Below are 23,846 nucleotides of genomic sequence, written 5' to 3' on the forward strand. Positions count from 1 at the left end.
TTTTACTTCTTACTTTCCACACTGATGCCTTTTATTTCTTTTTCTTGCCTAACTGCTGAATAAAGGTGGCTAGAGTGGGCTTTCTTGTCTTGTTCTGATATGTACAATTCTTATTTTCAAGGTAGTTTCCAAAATAATTTTGATCCAAGTTACTTAAAAGAATGTTTTAACATTCTAAAATTATTTGGACATTTGTCTATATTTTTAATATCTCATTTTATTGTAAAGTGGTCAGAGAATGAAGACTGTATAATTTCCGTCTTTTTAGGATTTACACTGAGATAGTTTTGTTTTGAAAAATACTCCCTGGGAGCTCTGCAGGGCATAAAATTGCATGTCTGTTAATTTAATCTTATTAATTATATTGTTCAAAACCCTTTATGTCCTTATGTTAGGTCTATTCTGCCTGTAATAATGACTATTCTATTCTCATTTTGGAATTCACTATTTTAGGTTGAACCTATCTTTTCTCTCATCATTTTTACCTTTGTATACCTTTTCCTCAGAATTTTGGCAGAATTTTAAAAATCTGTCCTGAATTTCATTAATTCAATTTTCTGCAGTGCCCAATCTCGATTCACTGTGTTCAACCCAATTTTTCACTCAGGTGTTCTCATTTCCATTTAATCGTTCCTGACCCCAGACTGCTTGCTCTCTCTTAGATAGATTTTTCTAGCTCTACACACCAATGCACATTAGGGATTTTCTAAAATGTTGTTTTCTTTCTTGATTAAACTTATTTTGGAGGTTGGCAGCTCCTCTGAATCTTCACCACGGAGCTTTCTTTTAAGCTATACTATCTACTCCCAGGCCCCAAGATTTTAAAATATTTGCTCATCCTCGGAGAAGAAAGTCTAAGTTTGCTAATAAGGACGCAGGATAACAGAGAAACTGATAGGAATTCTATCAAAGGCTATTTTAAGTTTCTGTCCAAACCTTTAAAAAAGGGATTTTCATAATCAGATAAGAAAGAAGGGAAGTGAGAGATGGGAAATACCCAACATTTATATTACCATTTTAACATCCCAGCAAGCAGGAATGAGAAGTAAGATTTTAATTTAAATTACCTAAGTATGAATCACCAAAGGAAGATCCATCATTCTATGACTCTCACGTATTTCTCTCCCCACTGGACCATACATATCCCAATGGCAACTTTTGGTTAGAAGTGATTGACTAGTACCTAGTTCTCTGACTGATGTCATCGTCGTCATGCCCAAACCAATTCCTAAGATCTCCTAATGCCACCACTGAGGTCCAAACGCTGAGGGCTGGTAGAGGAAAGGGAGTCTAAGTGGTGACTCCTCAACTGGCCCTTAGCTCTTTCTAGCCCCAGGCCTACCCCTTAGAGTGAGAGGGCATTGTCTGGTATATTCCAGGGCTCCCAGTATTTTCCTACACTGCACTCCCATAGACAGGCAGTATATAAAGCCCTCGATGTTGTTGTTCTATGCAATCCTTCTTGTGCTACATCTAACAGACATTTCCCCAACACCGCAGTATGAGGGTGACACTAATTCTTCCTCCTCTTGAGTATTTCATTGGCCACTTAAGTGGTAAAACTGGCGTGGAAAGGAACGGGAGTGAGTTCCTAAGTGCTGACACTGCATTTTCCCAAAGGCAGTATTTTAGGATGATTAATCTGCCACTTGCTGTACAGAACGGATGTGAATGGACTGGTGGGGGTGTGGGGGAGGGGTCTGAAATCAGTGGTCTACTGAGAAGAGTATGGGGTTAGCACAGTGGGTGATATGAATTCTGGCTTTGGTTCTGCCACTGACCATCTGTATACCTTGCTACACCCAAGGCCCGACATTGTGCCTTCATCCAGGCCTTTATCTTCCAGCACTGAAAGTCTATGATTATATATTTGGGAAATGCATAATTTAGAAATCTTATATTTAAGGATGGATATGCTACAGATTCCATTATATTTCTTGAAACTACACATAATAAAAGGCTGAAAGGCTGAGAGAAGATGGTTAACCTATAATATGACATCTTCAGTGCTCACATCAAGACCCTACTTTTGGACCATTGTAACTCCTGATCACTGTTAATGACTCACTGTTAATGACTCATATGTTAAAAAGATATAGCATATTTTTTTCCTGATCCTTATTTTTATATTTTTCTGACATTAACCTCTGAGCACCTCCATCATATTGCTGACATCACCAAATGTTCCAGTCACATTAATTGGTATTTGGTTTAACATGCTGCCGGGCTCTCGATTGCTTTCCTCCTTCCTACTCCCTAGCAGCCTTTATCAAACACCACTGTCCTGGGTGCTGACACTGAACGGCAGTTGACTTCAATTTCTACTGAGGTCACCCTGAGGCAGGATATCCTAAAACCTGGCAAGGAAAGGTAACTCCAGCTATTTAAAGAAAAGTCCTTTAGTTAACACATTATTGACTGGGGGATTTTTGCAGAAACTAATGCCTGTGGCCGTAATACGTCTCCAGTCAAAAATGTGTTAAGTCTGGTGTTTCTCATACAGTTTTCTTTCTTCAGAGAAGTCCCAAGGTAAACAGCTTTGACCCTGCCCTTCCAAATTCATCTCTAGTCTATGAGTTTTGCCCACCTCCCTGGCAAACTTTAATCATCTCAGGTTTCTTTCTCCATATTTCCTGGAGAGTGTGATTCTGGCTCTGAAAAAAAAAGAGGTCTTTTACAAGGAAGGAACAGTTCAAATGCATGCAGTTGTTCACAGGCTGTCATCCTTCCTAGTTCAGCTGACTGCTTGGAAGAAATACCACAAATAGTTTTGAAAGGAGGATCTGAAGTTGGTACTAAATTATGAAGTGTTACAAACATTAAAGAGGAAAATCAAAAAAGGGTATTGGCACCATGGAAAAGGTAAAAAAAAATTCTAAACCACTCTCTTCACAGAATTGACAAGTGAGATTTAGCTAAAGGAAATATATGAATTTGAGAACTGTAACAAAGAACTGTTGGGCCAAGAAAGGATGAGGAAAATGGCTGTAAAGCATCAATATTAAAAAACAAACGTGTTCATTAAAAATCTTTCAACAGAATAGACTGAAAACAGGTTATTTTGGTTAATTATTCAGTGGCGACAGTGGGTTTTGTTTTACAGATGGGAAGCTGAAACCTTTAGAGGAAAAGTGACCTGACTACTATCATAAAGAAACAGGACCCCACTGTTCTGATTCTCAATTCCCTTTGCACCAAAATCCAAACGACATTCCATCTTTTATGTTCCATTGTTCTCTAGACTCAACCCTCTAGGATGTGGAAACTTTGATGCTCTTGGAAATTGCTTCTATATTTGTCCAGTGCCAACTGCTGTGCTAGGAGAAGCCTGAAGTTCAACCAAAAACACAGGGCTTGGCACGGTCAAAAGCTCATTACGACTTCTCATTAGCTGTGTCTCTTGGGACAACTATGGCATTCCTGAGTGTGACTCTGTATCTCCCTCCAGTCATAACTGAGGGTTCCTGATTAATGTGAACTGAGCCCGAATAAAGGCCGCAATAAGCTCCAAGCAAATGAAGCAACACATCTCGCAGGAAGAAAGTAAAAACTTACATGAAAATTTCTTGAAGTGCCAACTTAGTATTAACCATAATACCTAACATTTATTTAGCATTTATTATGTACCAGGCACTGTATTTGTGCTTGACATTCATTAATTCATTTATTTCTCTTAAAAACCCCATGAGGCAGGTACTATTATTGTCCCTATTTTAAATAGGAAACTGAGTCCCACAGATGTTAAGTAACTTACTACGCTTGCTAGGAACAAGAATTACTTCAGAACAATCAGAGTAGTGTACCGACTGATACTCAGGATCCTGATTTCGGGAGCCATGAAAGGCTTCTCTAGATTAAAAATAACTTCATCAATCCAAATACAGTATGGAGTTTAGTTCATAGTAATGTACCGATGACAGTTTCTTAGTATGGCACAGTCTTCAAATGTACCATGGCAGTATATATAGGATGTTAACCGTGGGGAAAACTGGGTTTATTTATCTTTATGTGTACTATCTTGACAGCTTTTCTGTAAATCTAAAATAATTCTTAAATAAAAAGATTATTTTTAAAAACTTTTATCTAGATGCTTCCTAGGGGGAACTTTTCATTGAGTCAGTTCAGAGAAAAACAATGCTATTCTTTTTCCTAAGAGTCAGAAGCATATTGAAAACAGCAGGGGCCTCACGGCACTAGTTTACATATAAGGGAAAGGATGTTCAGGTCTCCATTAGTGCTAACTTGTTTAGCTTCAGAGACTTGTGCTAGAGTTTTAAAGGCAAATTGGAAACTATTTCCTGGAACAACGCCTCATTGCATGCCTTTTGATACTTGGATTATATTTCTTAAATTCTGAAGAAATCTTGCTTTCCCCCCCTCTTCTGTGCTTTTTTGGTGCTGAGCTGCTTCCGGTTTTCCCACACTCCTGCCCGTCAGAGAGAAGAAACCACAAAAATGCAGCAAAGCAAAGTTTGTTCATAGAGCTGCAATTCCATCTCAGAAGCCTGAAGTGCTCTCCTGCCAGCAGTGAGTTCAGGGCAGTGAGTGGGGTCCTCAAATGTCCAGCCCTGCTGCCTGCTGACGGAGCCCCCCTCTCCACCAGCAGACTAGCCACAGGGGCACCACGGGCCATCTCAGCAATAATCGGAAAAGCCACAAACGAGGAGCACACTGGCAAATTCAACATTCATATCCAACTCACTGATATTCCCACCTAACTGTGGGCTCCTCAAACCTGGGAAAGAAAGTGTGGTTTTGGAATGCTTATAATGGTTACTAAGGCTTACTGAGTTCTTAAGTGTGCTAGGTCTTGTGCTATGTACTTTACAGATATTAAGTCTGCTAATATTTATCAACTGTCCTATGAAGCAAATACACTTTGTTATCCCCACTTCACAAATAAGGAAACTGAAGTCAAGAGTTTAAGTAATTTGTAACTTGTGGAAGATCTCACGTTAATAAAGTGTGTGTGTGTGTGTGTGTGTGTGTGTGTGTATGTAGGGGGGGTGGGTGGGATGGGACACAGGCAGGCTGGCTCCAGAGGCTGCACTCTTAAGGACTCAAGGCTATTCTTTCTAGGGTGAGGGACCATACATCCTTCTGATCGTGCTATTGGCTCTCAACCACGAACTGCAGCCTTCCCACTGCCCTCTCCTACTGCTCCACATAGTTCTATAAAGTCATTACGATGCCTGTTATTCTTAGAACAGTGCTTGGCACTTGGTAGGCACTGAATAAACGTTTGTTGGATAAATGAATAATGGCAGCAATACAATTAAAACAACCACGAGGGATTGTTTTCCATCCAAATCCAGAATTTGATTCATTATCCAAGGGGGGAAAAACACTAACTGCTTTTTCTATGCCCTAGGATTCCTTCTTACAACTAAAATTGATTTTGTGAAGGACAAATGAATGGGGAGCCTCAATGAGAACAAGAGAAATAAACCTCCTCTAGGCGTTTATCCATCAGGGAATGCCTGCCTCTTCCAGATATCTTTGATAAGTTCCCCAATTTTAAATGGAGAGGGGCTGTTAGAACCAGCACTCCTTTTACCAGTCCATTTCTGGTTTACTAGGGAAGATGGCTGGAGGTACAGTGAAGGACGTGACCTAAAAAACGTGATTCAGGTATGGAAATGTCTTTTTTGAGGTAAAACAGGTAGATGACAAAAGGTATTAGAAACATTGTTGCTACACAGAGCCTGATGACTAAGGTCAATGAAGTTAATCCCTCTAATGAAATCCCAATCCTATGTCTTCCCTTTCAAATGCCTAAAAATGAACAAACAAGGGTGGGGGTGAGGGAAGAGTATTGCATTTTATCTGAAATATATATGAAAAGATCTAACGCTGTAGAATGACCAAAAGAGAAACACATCCAGGAGGAAGTTTTCATTTCCTCCCTCCAAGCCCACAGTTCAGCACTGTTACCCAGTGCACTGTCTGACTGAGGTTCCTGCTGGAGGCCAGAAGAGTTAGTTAGCAATGACCCTGAACCCTGCCAGTGGCAGCACTCATCACAACCACTGGGGAACATAAAAGAGCAGTGCCTGCCCCTCCCACAGGGCACAGCCTGGACATTGGCGGTGCTGCAATAGCTCCCCAGGTGATTCTAATTTGTAGCCGGGGCTGAGAACCAGTTAGCCTTTATTCCCCATCAGGTGTTCTTTTCAACATTTCAGCACAAACTGTCTTGAGCCTCCAGAAATAGAGAGCACTGTTTGCATAGAATTGATACAACTCAGAAGAAACTGAACAGAAGATTACTGAAAACTTACTTGGAAGCCCTCTGGGATGCTGCCTTTCTGAGGACTTGTTTGTGATTGGACGGGGGTTTGGGGACCAAGGAAGAGGAAGAGCTTGGAGCTGGCACCACTTTTTGTGGCAGAGTGGTTGGCTTCTGGCCACTAGCTGTGGCGTTTGAAATTCTGCAAGCTGCACCGTTATTTATTGTCCATAAATTGGAGTTAGGTAGTGTCTGACTGCCAAAGATCACCTACGAGAAAAAGAAAAAAATGAAAGATGGAGATGCCCTTCACGAATTAGTCTGCTGTAAGTCAGTAACTGGTTTGCAATCCTGAGGTGGGACAAAAGGAAATGGGAAACCATTAAAATTAAGTAATTTTTAAGGAAAAACTTCTCCTCCAGTAAAGCCAATGCAGGTTTAGGTTCAGGGAAGGAAAGTCTCTTTTAGCAGAGAGTTGAGATTATCTTGCTGAAAGTACACTGGAGTAGGACTCAGGGCGGCTGGGTACTATGTATTGTCCATATGCGTGAATTAGAGAAGCATTTGGTCTCTCTCAGTCTTAGTATCCCTTCATTGTTAAAGTCAACAAGTATTTAATGAATGCCTCTTGCTGGGTATGGAGTACTAGAAATACAGCACAGAACAAAAGTGACTTGAAGCCTGACTCAATTCCAGCCCACTCCCAGAACTCTGAACTCCTCTAGAAGGTTCGTACCTTGGAGGAAAGGGAAGGAGCCAGTGTGGCGTAGTAACACCTTGATGACCTAAAGATTAACATAAAACTACACTTGAAAACACTTTCAAAGTAAAATTACTACATGAATAGTAGTTACTATATACAAATACCAGAGCAAAACAAGGGTATTTTCGCTCAGAGGGTAAGCCTACAACTATTAAATAATGACCTAAAAATCATCTAGATGTCACAAACACCAACATGTACCTGCAGTAAGGATGTATTTAATTGTACACTTCCTCAGGGAGAGGCTTAAAAAAACTCTTACAGCTTAATTCACCCCATTAGAAATAGTTTTTTTGTGTCCCAAATTTTGTTACTGATTCTTCAATTGTGTTAACACTGCTTTCAATATGCATTGCTTCATAAAAGCTTTAAATGTAAAATAATATTAGGAGGAAAATAATATAATTGACAAAATACGTAGGACTTTTTTTTTTTTTTTTTTTTTTGTGGTACGCGGGCCTCTCACTGTTGTGGCCTCTCCCGTTGCGGAGCACAGGCTCCGGACGCACAGGCTCAGTGGCCACGGCTCACGGGCCCAGCCGCTCCGCGGCACGTGGGATCTTCCCGGACCAGGGCACGAACCCGTGTCCCCTGCATTGGCAGGCGGACTCTCAACCACTGCGCCACCAGGGAAGCCCCGTAGGACTTTTTATTAAAAGGATTTCTGGCAACTGATATCTATTTGTAGGCACAACATTTTAAGAGGCACGGAAGAAATGTCATTTCCTCATGGCAAGGCCTAAAGGAATAAGTTCAGATGCTCTTACATTCACCTTTTAGGTGAACTTCGCCAGGTAAACTTATTTTTTAAGATATAAGAGACAAACTGGGTAGCTTTAGTAAATAAATGTTAACCAACCCTTCTATACTCATGCCTTGGAATGTCCCATTTCAGGAAAATGTGTCCAAGGGTTCCGGGCTGGGCAGATATGAGTGGGGGATCAGGGAGGGGGTCTTGTGTGGAGGGAATGTGTTTGGCTGAGAGGCTTGACAAAGAGCAAAGTGATTTCAGAGGTGGAGGATTGGGGCTTTTTCACACAGACCAACTGGACTGAGATGTTCCCCGTCCTTGGAAACCATCCGAAAGGGAACTGAAGAGCTGTTCGCTTGCCTCTATCTCTGACCACAGGAGGGGAGCTGAGGAAGACCTGAGCCCAGGGGCAAAGCCAGGAGCCCGGGGCTGCAGAGTGTGTACACGGGCGTGTACATGGGAGTGGGGGAGGCGAGGGGTTGGGTGATCTGCAGAAACCAAGGGGTGCAGCAGGGGCCAGCTTGTGGGGACTGGCTCAAAAACAAACCCACTCCTTTCAAGCACTGTTTCCATATCTGAGGGCCTCAAAATCTGTGGGAGAGATTCACTGGGAGGAAGGAGGGAGGCAGGAGAGGGCTAACCTAGGCTTCTGTTTTCACCACTGCCTCCCAATAAGTGAGCTTAGACTGAAGAGTGCTTGAAAGATGCCTCATTCAGGGTGGGGAGAAGACCAGAACTCAGAATGGGGGCTGAAGAGTCCTATGTCGACCATCCATAAACACATTCACTGGATGAGTAGTAGAGGAGGAAAACCACTGTTAGTGAAATGCTCTTGGAAATAAAAACATTCTTCACTGAGTTAGATTTTTCACGCTGTGACGGCACTGCCATCAGTAAGAACATCTATTCAATACATGTTGCCCTGGTGACAGCCGTATTTCAAATTCATTGAGTTTTTCTTTTGTTAAAAAATCTTCCTGGGACATCTAAATACAAATAAAAAGATGAATAAAAAGAGCAAGATCAGAACAGTGAGTATAGTAAGCTTCTACTTGAGTAAGAAAGAAAAAAGGATACATACAAACATACATTTATATGCCAATACACACACACAAACATATATACAATGTTGGTATCTGTACAGAACAATTTTGAAAGGCTCTTAAAAATAACTGGCATCCTCCATGGAAAAGAACTGTTAGCTAGGGGTCAGGGGGAGAGAGAAACTAATTTTTTACTATATATCATTTGTACTTTTTTTTTTTTTTTTTTTTTTTTTTTTTTTTTTTGCGGTACACGGGCCTCTCACTGTTGTGGCCTCTCCCGTTGCGGGGCAGAGGCTCCGGACACGCAGGCCCAGCGGCCATGGCTCACGGGCCCAGCCGCTCCGCGGCATGTGGGATCCTCCCGGACCGGGGCACGAACCCGCGTCCCCTGCATCGGCAGGCGGACTCTCAACCACTGCGCCACCAGGGAAGCCCCATTTGTACTTTTTTGAATTTTGTACCATCTATATGTAGTTATTTATTACAAAAATCAATTATTGAAAAGTCAAAAGGAAGTCAAGTTCTAACAAGATTTGAGCAGGTAACAGATTAATTTTCTGAGTACAAATCAAAGTATCCAAATGAAAACCAAGTTTCAAGCAGCTGGTTCTAGGACTTGCCATTAGACTGGGTTGAAGAAGGAAGTGACTGTTCAACACTTACTATGGCTACAAAACCAGATTAGGTCATCAGCGAAAAGTAGACACTCAGGTAAATGGAAAGGAGCATGGCTCTGCAGTCAAATGTGCTTGGGCTCAAATGCAGGCTCTGTCACTTATAAACTGGGTGGCCTTTTCAAGTTACTTAACCTCTCTGAGCTTTAGCTTCCTCATAAAACAACTATAATCACTTGGCTGGATAGTTGGGGATTAAATGAAGATCACAGAAGTAAATGTAGCCCAGGCACTCAGTAAAGGTTTCTTGAAATAAATCAAAGTGCCAGGAACACAGTAGAAACTGAAATGCTCCCTTCCTTCCCAAACTACTGCCTTTTACTGAGGAACCAAAGGATGGGCTGATATGTAAGTCTGCTTATCTGTAATGACTTGTGAATGGTAGTTGGTTCTACGTTTTTCAACATAGTTTTCTAGTCTTATAATGATGCTCACTAGCTGCAAAAACAAACTCTTAAAGTGAAAACATATGTGTAGGTTCCCCAGATCATATGTATTCAATTCTCTTTGGCAGAAATGATCTTTCCCTCTTCTAAATGCTTATAAAAATGTATTTGTATGTGTCTTATCACATTTAGCACATTCTACCTTGTATTACAGGCACTTATATATGTACTTTTTTCTGCTTCTGGACAATTCATACTGGAAATGCCTGGATTTATATCTGATTAATTTTTGTTTCACAAACTGCCTAGTAGAATGCCTTGTGCATAAAAGGTGCTTAATAAGCATTTACAACATGAATGGAAAAAAAAAACTCACATTATACCAACTATTGATTTTTTTTTTTAAGCATCAGTTAAATTCCTATACAAGAAAATAGGCAAGTTTGTGTTTACATAGAGATGTAATCTTGTAACAGGACCATTCTCTGGAGTTTGAATAGTGCCTAGTGTGGTATGTGTTCAACTTATACTCAGCCACAAAATGTAAGTAAGCCCTTCTATAGATCCCAAACAAAAATAAATTCACCTTCCTAGATGCAAATTTTGTGGCAGGACCTTAGACACCAATGTTCCATAAGTAATAAGCTCAGTCTTTATCTCAAAACACAAAATAAAATAAGTCAGAAGAATTTATTGCTTAGGAGACTCACTTGCTTGGGTACTAATAATTCTTCCTTTCTTCCCAATAAAACTGCCCTGATTTTGTTTGGGTAATAATGTGTGCCCAGCTAAAAAATTACATTTCCCAATCTCTCCTGTACCTTGAGATAACCATGTGACCTAGTTCTGAGTTGTAAACAGAAGTTTCCAGGTACAGGTTCTGGGAAAGCTCTTTAAAGGGGGCAGACTGGGTTGGTTGGTGCACAACTTTTGCCCTTTACTGCTCTTCTTCTCCCCACCCAGAACATGGATATCTACCTAGAGGTGGACAGGCATAGGTAGCTTCCATAGGGTGGAAGTTACTTGTTAACGGACCTCAGAGGAGAAAGACAGGATGAGCACGGGTTCCTGATAGCACCACGGACTTTAGGAGCACCTAGCTCTAGATTTCTGACTACTGGGGAAAGAAAATAAACCTCTAACTTGTTTAAGCCATGGGTGTGTGTGTGTGGGGGGGGTGCCCTATTACATGCAGCCAAGTGGAACCCTAACTGAGCTGAGATATAATTCTCAATCTACCAAAGAGTCAAGCTTGTTTCAGCCTCAATGTAACATGTGCTGCATCTCAAAAAAGCAGATACTTTTTCCAAATACAGTAAAAAGCTTCCAGGTTCTCATTTGTTGTTTGGTGATCATATGCTCATATACTGAATGGGTAATGAAATTATTACAATTCTATGCCATCCAAAACTCCCAAAAGTCAGTAATGTGGACAAGTCCCCAGGTGTTTCACCAAAGCCAAGACTAAGTGGAATGAGATTAAAGTAATCAAATCTGATTAAGAAGCAAACCAGGAAAGTACTCAGGTAATGTTAAAGGCAGATATATATATAGATGTTTTTAGACTACTGGCAGAAATCAGCCTCCCCAGGTACACCCCGTAGCCTGTATTGGCCCTAATCCTACCACTCTACCAATGACACATTGTATGAACTGTTTTGTCCTGATATTCATTCAAAAATAAGCAGAAGAATTATATAAAGTTCTCTCCATATAATTTCTAAAAAATGTGAGGTTTGGATATACAGTATTAGCACTCTGCACTTGTGGGTTAACCCAGGGATGGGGGCTGCACCGTCATCAGTCAATGTCCTGGGAATGTGAGAACTGTATAAGCACCAGTTGTATAAGACCTGGTCAACAAGTACAAGCCCTTTGCTTCTTTATTGGGTGTGGGAAACAGCAATGCCTCAGCAAGGAGACTCAGAGAAAACCACAGTTTGAGCGTTGGCTTGGCCACAGACAAAAGACGGGAAAGGCCCTCCTTCTCCCACAACAGAAGGGTACTTGTGGGTGGGAAAGAGGAATTTCTGATAGACAGAACACAGATTGAAACTTGGAAGGTCACAGGGAAGCAAGATCTGAGCTCTCTTACTAGAAAGATAACACTGTTCAGAGATTAAATTCTGGGAGAGTGTGTGTGTGTGTGTGTGTGTGTGTGTGTGTGTGTGTGTGTGTGTTTTAATTCCTTCCAGAGAAACACCCCTTTTAGCCTTTACCCAGGCTTCTTGGTGATGGAGTAGAGCTGGATGCCTCCCTGCAGTGAAATATCAATAACTCTCTAATTCATTTTTTTGAAAATTAAGGGGGATGAAGCAGGTAAATGTTAATCTCTATTGAGCGGGGTTAATGTCTCTTTGTACCCCTTTTACTCTGATATCAGAAGAGCAAACATTTGGGGCATTATTCTCCCCATATGAGATTTTTATTGTAACTTGGATAAAGTTCCCATTACATAGCATACAAAGCCACTTCTAGTTCTGGCAGCTCAAGTACTGGGATGGTATATCTTCCTGAGCGGGTAAGATGCTAAGCACTCATCCTACTACAACCAGGCCGAGGGCTGTTCAATGCAAAGAACACATTTCGTCTTTTGTGCAACCATATGATGCTGTAAAAAGCTCGGGGCCAGGGTGAGGGTGAGGGTAGCTGTTTCTATTTTGGCAAAAGCAAGCTTCCAAAAGGCCTTTGTCCCACCCTGCATGCAGTTCTTGGCTGTCTTCCATTCACAATGTTTGTCAGCTGGAACAAGATTGAAAGCCGAGCAAGAGAAAGAATACAACTTCCGGTACTGCAACAAGGCACTGGGCAATGCTAGGACCTCGACAGGGATGGGGCAGAAACCCTGAAGATGCTCCCGTTCATACACAGAGAGACTGATGACACAAGCACCTGAGACAGGACTCTGAGATGCCAAAGAGATTGGAAGTCCTCTGGCATTCCCTTCCACTTCTAAAACAAATGAAGAAGCTACTTCTCCTATAGCAACTAGGAAAGAAGGCTCTTACTAGTGCAAATCACCTATTCTAAAGGATGTGAATACAGGTGCTTACGTGGACAGAACAATTTAGAAGAAACTATTATTCACCAACCAACTGAAAACACTGTGCTTCAGGCAGCCCCTAAATCAACTGTACCTTCTAACATCTGAGAAACAATGCAGGCCATTAAAAACAGATACTCAAATATACTTACATGCCTCAGACTCCTGCATGTACGCAAACCAAAGATACCAGCAGTGTCTCTGAGTTGGGTTTTCAATAGCATTGAGACACTTGAACAGATCTTGGGCTAGGTGTGTGTTACAACCAAAGAAGTCCAACTATGAGGCAGCTGGCTAAGGCCAGGGCTGCAGCCCATGATCAGAAAACCCAGTGAAACTAGCCCTAAGACATCACATGGATGACATTTCCTCACTACAGGCCCACCCCCCATTCTGACAACAGAACTGACTAATAGTCATACATCGGTAGAGGCTCATAGTCTGATGGCAATTTAGACTCCTATGACTGTAGACTCTGCTTTGCTTTCTATTTCTTTCTCCCACAATGCCCAGCAATATTTGGCAGACCAAAGGTTTTTTGTTGTTTTGAAACACGTTCATTAGAAAAAGGAAAAGTTTTACAAGTCATTTCGGGGCTTCCCTAGTGGCGCAGTGGTTGAGAGTCCACCTGCTGATGCAGGGGACACGGGTTCGCGACCCGGTCCAGGAAGATCCCACATGCTACGGAGCGGCTGGGCCTATGAGCCATGACCGCTGAGCCTGCGCGTCCGGAGCCTGTGCTCCGCAATGGGAGAGGCCATGACGGTGAGGGACCCGCGTACCGCAAAAAAAAAAAAGTCATTTCGAATTCTACTCTCAGAGATACCCTCTGGTAACATTTAGACTTTTTTCTGTGTATAGTCACTTATTTTCTTTGTATATACATGCATTTCCATGGGCTTACGAAAATGGTATATGATATCTGATGTTTTGGAGACTTTTTTTTCATTCAAATATCTATCTTGAGCATTTTTTCATATATATAAGGGTAGATCTAGATGATTGTTTTTAATGGCTGTGTATTTTCTATCATGGTTTATCATAATTTACCTAACCAATCACCAATAGTAGAATGCTATAAACTGACACAGTAGATCTATATTTGTAGTTAAGGAAATAAGTTTCTAAAACATTTTTAAGTGGGAAAAAGTAGGCCCCCTAAAATCTTATACTTCCATTGTGAAACCACACACATACTAAGGCTGTCACCAGTTTATTTTGCTATTTAAGAATACTGTTGTGATAAACATCATGTTATTGTTTATATCTTTTGACATATACCAGATCATTTCCTTGAAGTAGAAGGGCTAGATCAGAAGGCTGCTGCTTCTTTGTCTTTTTTATACATATTCTCAAATTGCCCTCTGTAAAGGCTGTACCAAATACATTTCTGTCAGTATGTTTGGGAGAATAATTCCCTTACCTTTCCTTGATTATTATAAGGAAATACTACGTGTCCCATGGAAAGCTGGCTCATAATTTGATGCTAATGCTGTTTCTCTCTCTTTTTTTTTTTAACGTTTATAAGACATTTATGCCTTTGGACAAACATATTCTTTTAATCGTTTTACCATGGTACTATTAATCATTCTTTCTCCTCACATCTCTCTCTAGCAATTGTGAAATTAATTTGCTATAATTTTCAGCTGTCCAAACAAGTAAATATTAGTTTAAAAAGGTGTAGCTAATTAATATTTTACGAGCCTTGAACTTCTCTTAAACCACCTTCTTGAATATCATTTAAACCAATTTCTGCTTCTGGCACAGGGGGTTTAACTAAAACCCCAAATTGAAATTATAATGCAATAGCTAAGATGTGGAAGCAATCTAAATGCCCATCAACTGATGAATGGATAAAGAAAATGTATATACATGTGATAGAGCATCATTCAGCCTTAAAAAAGAAAGAAATCCTGCATAAGTTACAATGGATGAAACTTCAGGACATTATGCTAAGTGAAATAAACCAGCCACTAAAAAACAAATACAACATGATTCCACTGATATGAGGTATCTAAAGCAATCAAACTCATAGAAACACAAAGCAGAATGGTGGATGCCACGGGCTGAGGGGAGGGGGAAACGGAGCTGTTCAATGCATACAGAGACTCAGTCATGCAAGATGTAAAAGTTTTAGTAATCTGTTGTACAACAATGTGCCTATAGTTAACAATACTGTACAATTCACAAAAATTGTTAAGAGGGTAAATTTATGTTATGTGTTTTTTACCACAATGGAAAAAAAGTAATACATAATAATAAGAGAAATGAATTTTTATTGAGCTTTTATCATGGTTAGCATTGCTCTAAGTGCTTTACATGTTATAGCATGTTCCCAATCATTTGAGGTGGGTCCCATCATCACCTCCATACACAGAAGAAGCAACCAGAGCACAAAAAGGTTCCGTAATTTGTCCATGATGGCAAAGCTACCAAGTAGTAAGTGAGATCCAAGTGGTCGGAGGAGTCTGATTTCACAGCCCTACTGTACTACATTGCCTTCCTCGTTTATGCTATGCTGACTCCCTTTTTAAAGCAAATCCACTGAAATCAAATCTCCCTTCCAAAGCAAATCTAAAGCAAACTTAGCAATGTGTCCAATTTTCACCAGACACATTTAAAAGACAGAGATTTCCCTCACTTTACTCCAGGAAGAAAAGGTTGAAACAAATTTGTGTGTAAAGCAAATCTTTGTTACTTCTTTTGAAAGTAAAAATATGTAAGTGTGTGCATATGTGAGTCTGTGCGTGTATAATATATAAATAAAGGTAACTTCAAAAGATCAGCAGTGACCCCAGATTGAGAGTTCAATTGGTTAAAAATAAAAAATAACTCATAGCCTCATTTTCAATTGTCTCTTTTATCTTTTACTTACTAGTAGTTTTAGTAAGGCCCTTGTTCTCCTAATAATGTTTGTGTCTTACATCGTCTGATAAGTAAAATAAAATAATTAGACAAGGCAATCTCTGAGTTCTTTACAACTTTAAATTCAGAGTTTATAAATATCTAACTTGTCTTTGTCTTCAAATGTTTAGTTTGTTTTATTTGGCTCAGAATATCACATATTGACCTGTTGTTCATCTTACACAGACTTTGCTGTCATATATACCTGTTAAGTTTCTTCCTGTGGCTGCATCCATTGCAGATGGGTGGGGTTCTTTACATTTAAAGATGAGGTCTTTCATCATCTCACGCAAAGTTACTGCTGTGAGTCCCTCATATGCCCACAGACGAACAGAAAAAAGCCACAGGTCACAGAGTGAGGGGAGGGAATGAAACTGGCCACCAGGCAGCTGTAGCAAAACCACATTTTAAGGATATACAACAAACAAGGTCGATCCCAAGCAGCTGGTAGGTGAAGAGCTGCCTCTTAACAAACCTACAACCAAGTGGAGTTCTGAATTTTGATTCATTGTGTTGACCTTTTCTTTTATACTTGTGTGTATGGGTGTATAGCAGCAGCAACAATAAAATTGGAATGTCTTATCTGACTGATGATAAATGTATGAAACAAGAAGAAAATGAAGAGTCACTTACTCAAGGGTGAGGGAGGTAGAGTGGAATAGGGCTTTGGAAGCCTCTGACCTGGCTTAGCTATTACAACTGCAATAAGCCAGCTGGGCAACCTTGTGTAAGTTACTTAAACTTTCTGAGCAACAGTTTCCTCATCAGTGGAATGGATATAATACTATATCTAGAATACAAGAGGCACTCACTGTACACCCATTTCACTGCCTTCACCTTCCTCCCTCCAAGATTCCAGAGAGACCCTACTCTAGCAACAGCTTAGAAAACACCCTGGTGGTAACCAGGGGACTTCTATTACTAGTAGTAAGGAATCAGCATAATGAACTGATGTTTATATTGAAATAATGCATTAAGAACCAGATTTCTGGGGACTTCCCTGGTGGTCCAGTGGTTAAGAATCTGCCTTCCAATGCAGGGTTCGATCCCTGGTTGGGGAACTAAGATCCCACATGCTGCGGTGCAACTAGGCCCGCATGCTGCAACTATTGAGACCACGCGCTCTAGGGCCTGCGCACCACAACTAGAGAGAAGCCTGCACTCTGCAACTAAGACCCGATGCAGCCAAAAATAAATTAAAAAAAAATCAGATTTCTATGGTATTGAAAAAGCAAGCATAATATTAATCATGCAAAAGTGTCAATCTGTGTTATTCACATTGGTAGACACCTGTGGTGTTTCCTGACAGCATTCTCAAAAACACCATCGTAGAAACAAAATTAAACAGTATGACCAATGACAACAACAGGGTTGGAAGGATGAAGTGATTATTGAAGAGATAATTCCTATGTTATCAATAACAACCCACACACATGCCGTGAATCTCCAAACTTCTAGAACATATTTCAGGATTCTGCAAGACTCAGTGGTTCCTGACACTGCTCCTAAATAATAAAAGCACAAGGGAGCATAGAGTATGGGCATTTCTAAGAGTTTTAAGTCCTGGAAGACCTTATTAAGACATCTCCTTAAGAATTTGAGGTAACTGGGATAAAAGTTTAGTAAACCTTTTCTTTTGCAACAGTGTATCTGACTAGTAGGAGACTAGTTAAGATACCTGAGATTAACTTTTCAAATACAGTTTTATAGGTGTCAATATGTACTTGTCGATGTACTTGTCGAACGCATGAATTACAATTTAAAATGTATATAGGGCTTCCCTGGTGGCGCAGTGGTTAAGAATCCGCCTGCCAATGCAGAGGACAAGGGTTCAAGCCCTGGTCCGGGAAGTTCCCACATGCTGAGGAGCAACAAAGCCCGTGCGCCACAATTACTGAGCCTGTGCTCTAGAGCCTGCAAGCCACAGCTACTGAAGCCCGCATGCCTAGAGCCCATGCTCCGCAAAAACAAAAGCCACCGCAATGAGAAACTTGCGAACCGCAACGAAGAGTAGCCCCCGTTCACCACAACTAGAGAAAGCACGCACGCAGCAAGGAAGACCCAACGCAGCCAAAACTAAATAAATACATAAATTAAAAAAATAATAATAATAAATAAAAATAAAATGTATGTAACAATACATATAACTATTAGTTATTGAACGCCTGAATATTGTCAGAGAGGTAGTACAGCGCATGATAGCCAAGAGCTAGGATGCCGGAGGCTGACACCCCTGGGTTCAAAAACACCAGCTCTTCCATTTATTACTTTTGTGAGCCTGGGGAAGTCACATAAGTGATGCTCTGTTTTTATATCTGGAAAATGGGGCTAATAAGAGGGCAGCTGTGAAGATTCACTGTGATAACACGAATACCACTCCAGGTTCAGTGCTTGGCACATGGTAACACCCTGAGGAATATAATCCTCACGAAAACCCACAGATATACATTATCATCACCATATTAGAGATAAAGAAACCGAGGTTCAAGGAAGTTCAGATAACCTGCCGCAGGTTATGGGCTCAGGTTTAAACAGGATTATCTGACTGCAAAGCCTGCCCACAGTGCCTATTTCTGAACAGCTGAATGTAGTTTTACATGTATTATTTCACGTATCTTCAATGTCTTTCATTAGGTAAGAAGAAAAGAGTTTGGCTTGGCAAAATCTGCTAAATCAAATGGTTCTAAGAAAATCATTATCATAAACAAGCTATAAACTAAGTGTTATATGAATTTCTGATACAGGTCAGAAGGAAATATAAAATTGAACAAAAGACGCCAAAACCAAATGAAAACAAAAAAACAGAGCAGCAGTATGTTAGGACGTTCAAGTCAACCTGCTCCAGGAGCTACGCCTGAGGTCGTGCCCACCCCCGCCCCCACCCCCACCCCCACCCCAGCCAACCTTCTTCCCAGGTACTCTCGTTGGAAAGACGTAAAAAGACTCCCCCTGCAGAGCCAGTCTGCTTGCCTGCTCTCCCTGTGCCGCACTGAGGGGCTAGCGTGTTATTGCTGGCTGCCTGGAAAAGCCCGGCGCCTGCTGAATTTCTCTTTCTTTCCCCTCCCCTACAACACAAACACACAGCAGCTGAAGGCCTGGAGAAACAGTATTCACTGCTGCAGGTGGGGCAGAATTTTTCTAGACACATGCAATGAACTTTTAGGAGCAGAATAACAAGACTTGGCTGGGTTTATACGGGAATCCTTTCCACACCTGCGAGACTACGCTGACATACACACACACACACACACACACACACACACACACACACACAGGCCGTTAGCAAAAAGCTCGTTACACTTGGCCCTCAAGATGTTGCTATTGTACGGAAAGGCCCCTTCAGGTGAACACTGAGCTGTCCCCCCTGCCCTGCTTGTCTGGGGACATTAGTCTCTGTTGCCCCTCACCGAATCTGGGTTAGTCTGGTGAAATTGGCCATCTTGGGATGGGGGAAGTAAAGCACAGACAGAGTGGAAGGATTAGAGGAACTGAGGATGCACGGTTTTTTCTACCTTGAGTTACCTTAGGATGTTGAAAATTAAGTCTACTAAAAAATTGAAGGGCTTTGGAAACCAGTGAAAAATTAAGATGTACTTAAAATCCCCTCTCTCCCCCTTTGTTGTTAAAAGAAATTTCAGCAGTTCTTCCTTGGCCATCAAAATATCCTTAATTTTTCTGCTTTTGGGGCTTTTTCCAGTCTGGAGTAGGTAGAGAAGAGAGTGGGAGGGCAGGAGATGGGGGTTGAGAGCAGAGGTTTAACAAAGGATCACTTTAACAGAAACTACTGAGTAATCGCTCTGCCCTGGGCCAAGAATAACATCAGCTCAGCGTTGGCAATTAGAATCAGGTCAGTCAGGCCTCAGAGCCGGTGTAGCCCTCCTCACAGACCCCAGCAGGGAGAGCTACTGACGCTGATGTCACCAGCAGTCACTGCTGCCCAAGAAAGTCCCCCCATTCAGCTGACAGAAAATTTTTTTATCCTGCTCCTTCAGGGGCAGGAAGCCAGTCTGAGAAGGAAGTGGGAAGCAATCAGGGAAACCGGAGAGAAGACACATTCAGATGTATCAACACACAGAGTCACTGTACCATCCCTAGAATACCAAGATCCTGCAATTTCCTCAACTATCCTGGAACTCATTTTAAATGAATTAATATATGTAAGGCACCTGGAATAGTGCTTGGACCACAGTAAGTGCTTATTAAGAGGTGGCTATTCTTACTAAAACAAAGAGGGAGGAATCTGTCCCATTACTTATCTCTCATCCATCATAAAACTTGAATCCTGGGAGCAGTGGTTGCTGAGCAGAATGTACCCTGATAAGAAGAATGAACAGGAAGTTTTCAAGTTTGGAAAACTTTATTTATAAGGAAACTGTAGTAGATGAAGTGAAAAAGATGGAAACAAAGTTCCTATAGAAAAAAAAAGATTGCCTGAAATTTTATAAGGGCAACACTAAATTTTAACAAATCCAGCCTCTCTTTCAAAAGACAGAAGACAAATAAAAGGGAGACATTTCTAATCTCTTTCTCTCTAGCTTAATGGTTCTCCAAGCGTGGGCCCCAGAAGAAAAGGCTTAGCATCATCTGGGAACTTGGAAATAATTGAGGCCCATCCTAAACCTACTGAATCAGAAATGGAATCAGGGAAGCAATCGGTGTTTTAAGAGACCCTCCAAGGGGTTCTGTTACTCAAAGCCAAGGATCTGCAAACTACGGCTTGCAGGCCAAATCCAGCCTGTCATCTTTTCTGTAAATAAAGTTTTATTGGAAAACAGCCACACTCATTCATTTATACGTTGTCTATGGTTGTTTTCATTCTACCACGGTAAACCTGAGTAGTTACTACAGACCCTACGTACAGCCTGCAAGGCCTAAAGTATTTACTATATGACCATTTACAGAAAAAGCTTGCTGACCCTTGCTCTGATTTAGAACGATTTTTTTTTAAATTGCTAGTTTTACCCATCAGTGTGTAAAAGCTCATAGTTTCAATTTTGTCTTATTTTGTTTATCATGCTCTCTATCAAATGGACTGGATCACACCTATTTCCTTGTACCTCTGGCCCTGGAAGCCTCCGCCAATGGCTCCAGGTGACTTTCCTCTCCCAGGTCCATGCTACAGGACCAGTCTTTTGTAGGGGTGATTCGCTACATGAAAATTCCTAGATTTATGAGTGAAATGCTAGACAGAAATGAGGATCAAAGCTTACACTGCATGAATGGTTAGAGATGCCCATTACAAAACTCATATCCTGAATCAGAGTTTTCCTCCTTGAAATTAATACCTACAAAAAGCTATCTAAAAAATTTAAAAAAGGCTGGCTATCTAAGTGCAGAAAGGATGGAGAACTTCCTCTGCATGTAATGCAAGAAAGGCTGCATGATTATTTTTCCAACAATATTTTTAGGAGATCACTATGAAAGGCACTGTCTGTCCATGTATGATATGATATGATATGATATGATACGATACAATATAATACAATACAATATAATACAATACAAGGCCCCTTTTAATGTCCTGGTCCATAAACACATCTCTCTTGTGAATGGATACTAGGTAAATCAGATTTCAATTCTACTCACTGCTCTCAAACAGGCAATTAACCAAATTGTTAGTTATATCAATGGCTACCTACACTTTAGAAAATTGAATCCAAAGCATAAGAAGTTCATCAGAGAAACCATCTCTATCTAAAGGGGTTAACCCAAGGACAGACATATAGGACATCCTGAGAGGGCAAACCATGTTTCAAGCAATCATTTGGTTGTAATTATAAGGGTCAGGTCTAGCACAGTCACAAGGTGAGCTAAAAACACAGGCTTAAAAATCTAATTAGGGCTTTGCTCCTTCTGTGGAGTGTTTCTTAATGTCCTCTGAAATAAAGCGCTCTAAGGTACTATTCTTCATGTTAGAATACTTACTATCTTATTTGCTATTTTATTAGTTATAAACTCTTCAAGCTAATAGAATTTAGTTTCTTTCACTCTCCCCCACAGTCCCAAACTTCACGCTTACTCATTTTGACCTAAGTCAACTGTGGATTAGAAGAATGGGGGAAAAAATAAAATGATGTTATAAACATATATAAAATTATGATAAAAGATTTTCTGTTCCCTCTCCAGAAGACACGAGATAACTCCCTTCTTGGGAGTGCTGACTCCTCCCTAAAACAGGCATTCTGACAGATTCTAAAAAACATATTTTCCATATACTTCATAGTTCAGTGAAACTCAATCAGTATAATCCTCAGTGAAAAAAAAAATCCACACAAGAATAGCAGTACTCTGAATTTTCAAAGGAATGTGACTTGCTGGAAGCTAATCAAAAGAATGAGAAGGACTTATAAATGAAGCAGTTTCTAAAAGTGAAAATCAGCAAAACTGTCTCTCTTTCCTCAAAACCTCAGTGCTCTGCAAATCACCTCCTTTTTTTTTTTCTTTAATCATCCACCATTTCAAGGTATGGAAGCATTAAAAGGGACCGACTGTCTAGATGCATCAGAGCCACAGATTATACTCAAAACAAGGGAAATAAGGCTATATATATTTCCACTATCCAGCCTCTGATTAAGTTGGCATTCTTAAGTAATCTGAATGGCAGGGGGTTCAGAAGTTTAAAAAGTTTTAAGAAATTTACACAGATTGAAAAAAAAACTAAGATACACTGCGGAAGAAAAATTTAAATGGAGTTGTTATTGCTAAGAGGGCTCTCTAAAATGGAGCCAGGAGGCCACTGAGGAAGTGTGACTTTTGCACATCTCAGCAGGGATGGAATTTGAACTTCGACCACTTCTTGTCTTAACATAGGAATCCAGAACATCTGCCCAGTGTTCCAGAAACTCAAGATACTTAGTGGACCCTTACACTCTAAAATAACTTGTGATAGCCTATTTATTTATGGGACCCTTACCCTAAAATCACTCATAACTGCCTATCCTTTAAGGATAAATATTTCCTTTCGTGCATCAGGATCAATCATAATTCTTGAACAACCTTGTGGCTTTTGCCTTTGTAAGCCCCTGACTTTTTTCTCTTCCTTGGAATAATCTTTTGGTATTACCCAAATCTGTCTCCTGAATTGGAATCCTTAAGACCCCAAATAAAGCTCTTGGGAATTCCCTGGCGGTCCAGTGGTTGCGACTCCATGCTTTCACTGCCGATCCCTGGTCAGGGAACTAAGATCCCCACAAGCTGTGCAGCCCGGCCAAAAAAAAAAAAAAAATTCTTTTTTTTTTTTTGTTTGCAAACTGGCCTAAAGGCCTCCGTTATCCCAAAGACTATTTAAATAAGGAAATTTCTACATGGCAGAGGGCAGTGTGATGATGCTATATTCCATGCTTTACAGATAAGAAGTCTGGATTTTTCTCCAGTAAAAATGACCTAAAAAGCTACTTCACAAATGCCTGGGGACTTCTCTGGTGGTGCAGTGATTAAGACTCCGTGCTCCCAATATAGGCGGCCCGGGTTCAGTCCCTGGAACAAGATCCCACATGCTGCAACGAAGATCCAGCATGCCACAACTAAGACCTGGCGCAGCCAAATAAATAAATATTAAAAGAAACAAACAAACCCTTAAACAAATGCCTGCACTTAACGATTTCTCAATTCCAATGAATTAATATAATATACAGATTATACTATCACAGATAAGATGATCAAGTGGTGAATGACACTGAAAAAAATTAAAATTTCTCTGGACCTGGACGGCATTTGAAAAAACAAAGAGAGAGACCATGATGATAACTGTTTTATATCGAAGAAAAAAAAAAACTTGGGAACATTACCTTAGCCTTTGAGTGAATATTAATTTTGCACACACTAATGCACACTACATTTTCATAAGAGCAAATGACAAGAGATCAAGCTGATATAAGCTATTTCTTCACACGACCAAATATCAGGGAAGCTCACAGAATCAGTATGGATTCAGCCCAGCAGAACATGTAGAACATGGTAACTGATTCTAATGATAATCCTGACTCATCAGGAAAAATTTAAGTCTTCACGGCCTGACTTTTTTGTGAAGTCATCCTTTCTCTGTAATTGG

The 23,846-nt window shown here is 40.6% G+C and overlaps 1 protein-coding gene across 1 annotated transcript in view; it reads right to left on the reverse strand.

The window, feature by feature from the left end:
• Nucleotides 1–23,846, reverse strand: part of TTLL5 (tubulin tyrosine ligase like 5) — a 253,665-nt gene that overhangs the window by 21,312 nt on the left and 208,507 nt on the right. Inside the window, exon 30 of the mRNA XM_065871649.1 lies at nt 6,282–6,499. Coding sequence (XP_065727721.1) covers nt 6,282–6,499 — 218 coding nt within the window. The remainder of the gene's footprint in view (nt 1–6,281; nt 6,500–23,846) is intronic.

The sequence above is a fragment of the Phocoena phocoena genome, chromosome 2, assembly GCF_963924675.1.
Source record: "Phocoena phocoena chromosome 2, mPhoPho1.1, whole genome shotgun sequence".
Lineage (NCBI taxonomy): Eukaryota > Metazoa > Chordata > Mammalia > Artiodactyla > Phocoenidae > Phocoena > Phocoena phocoena.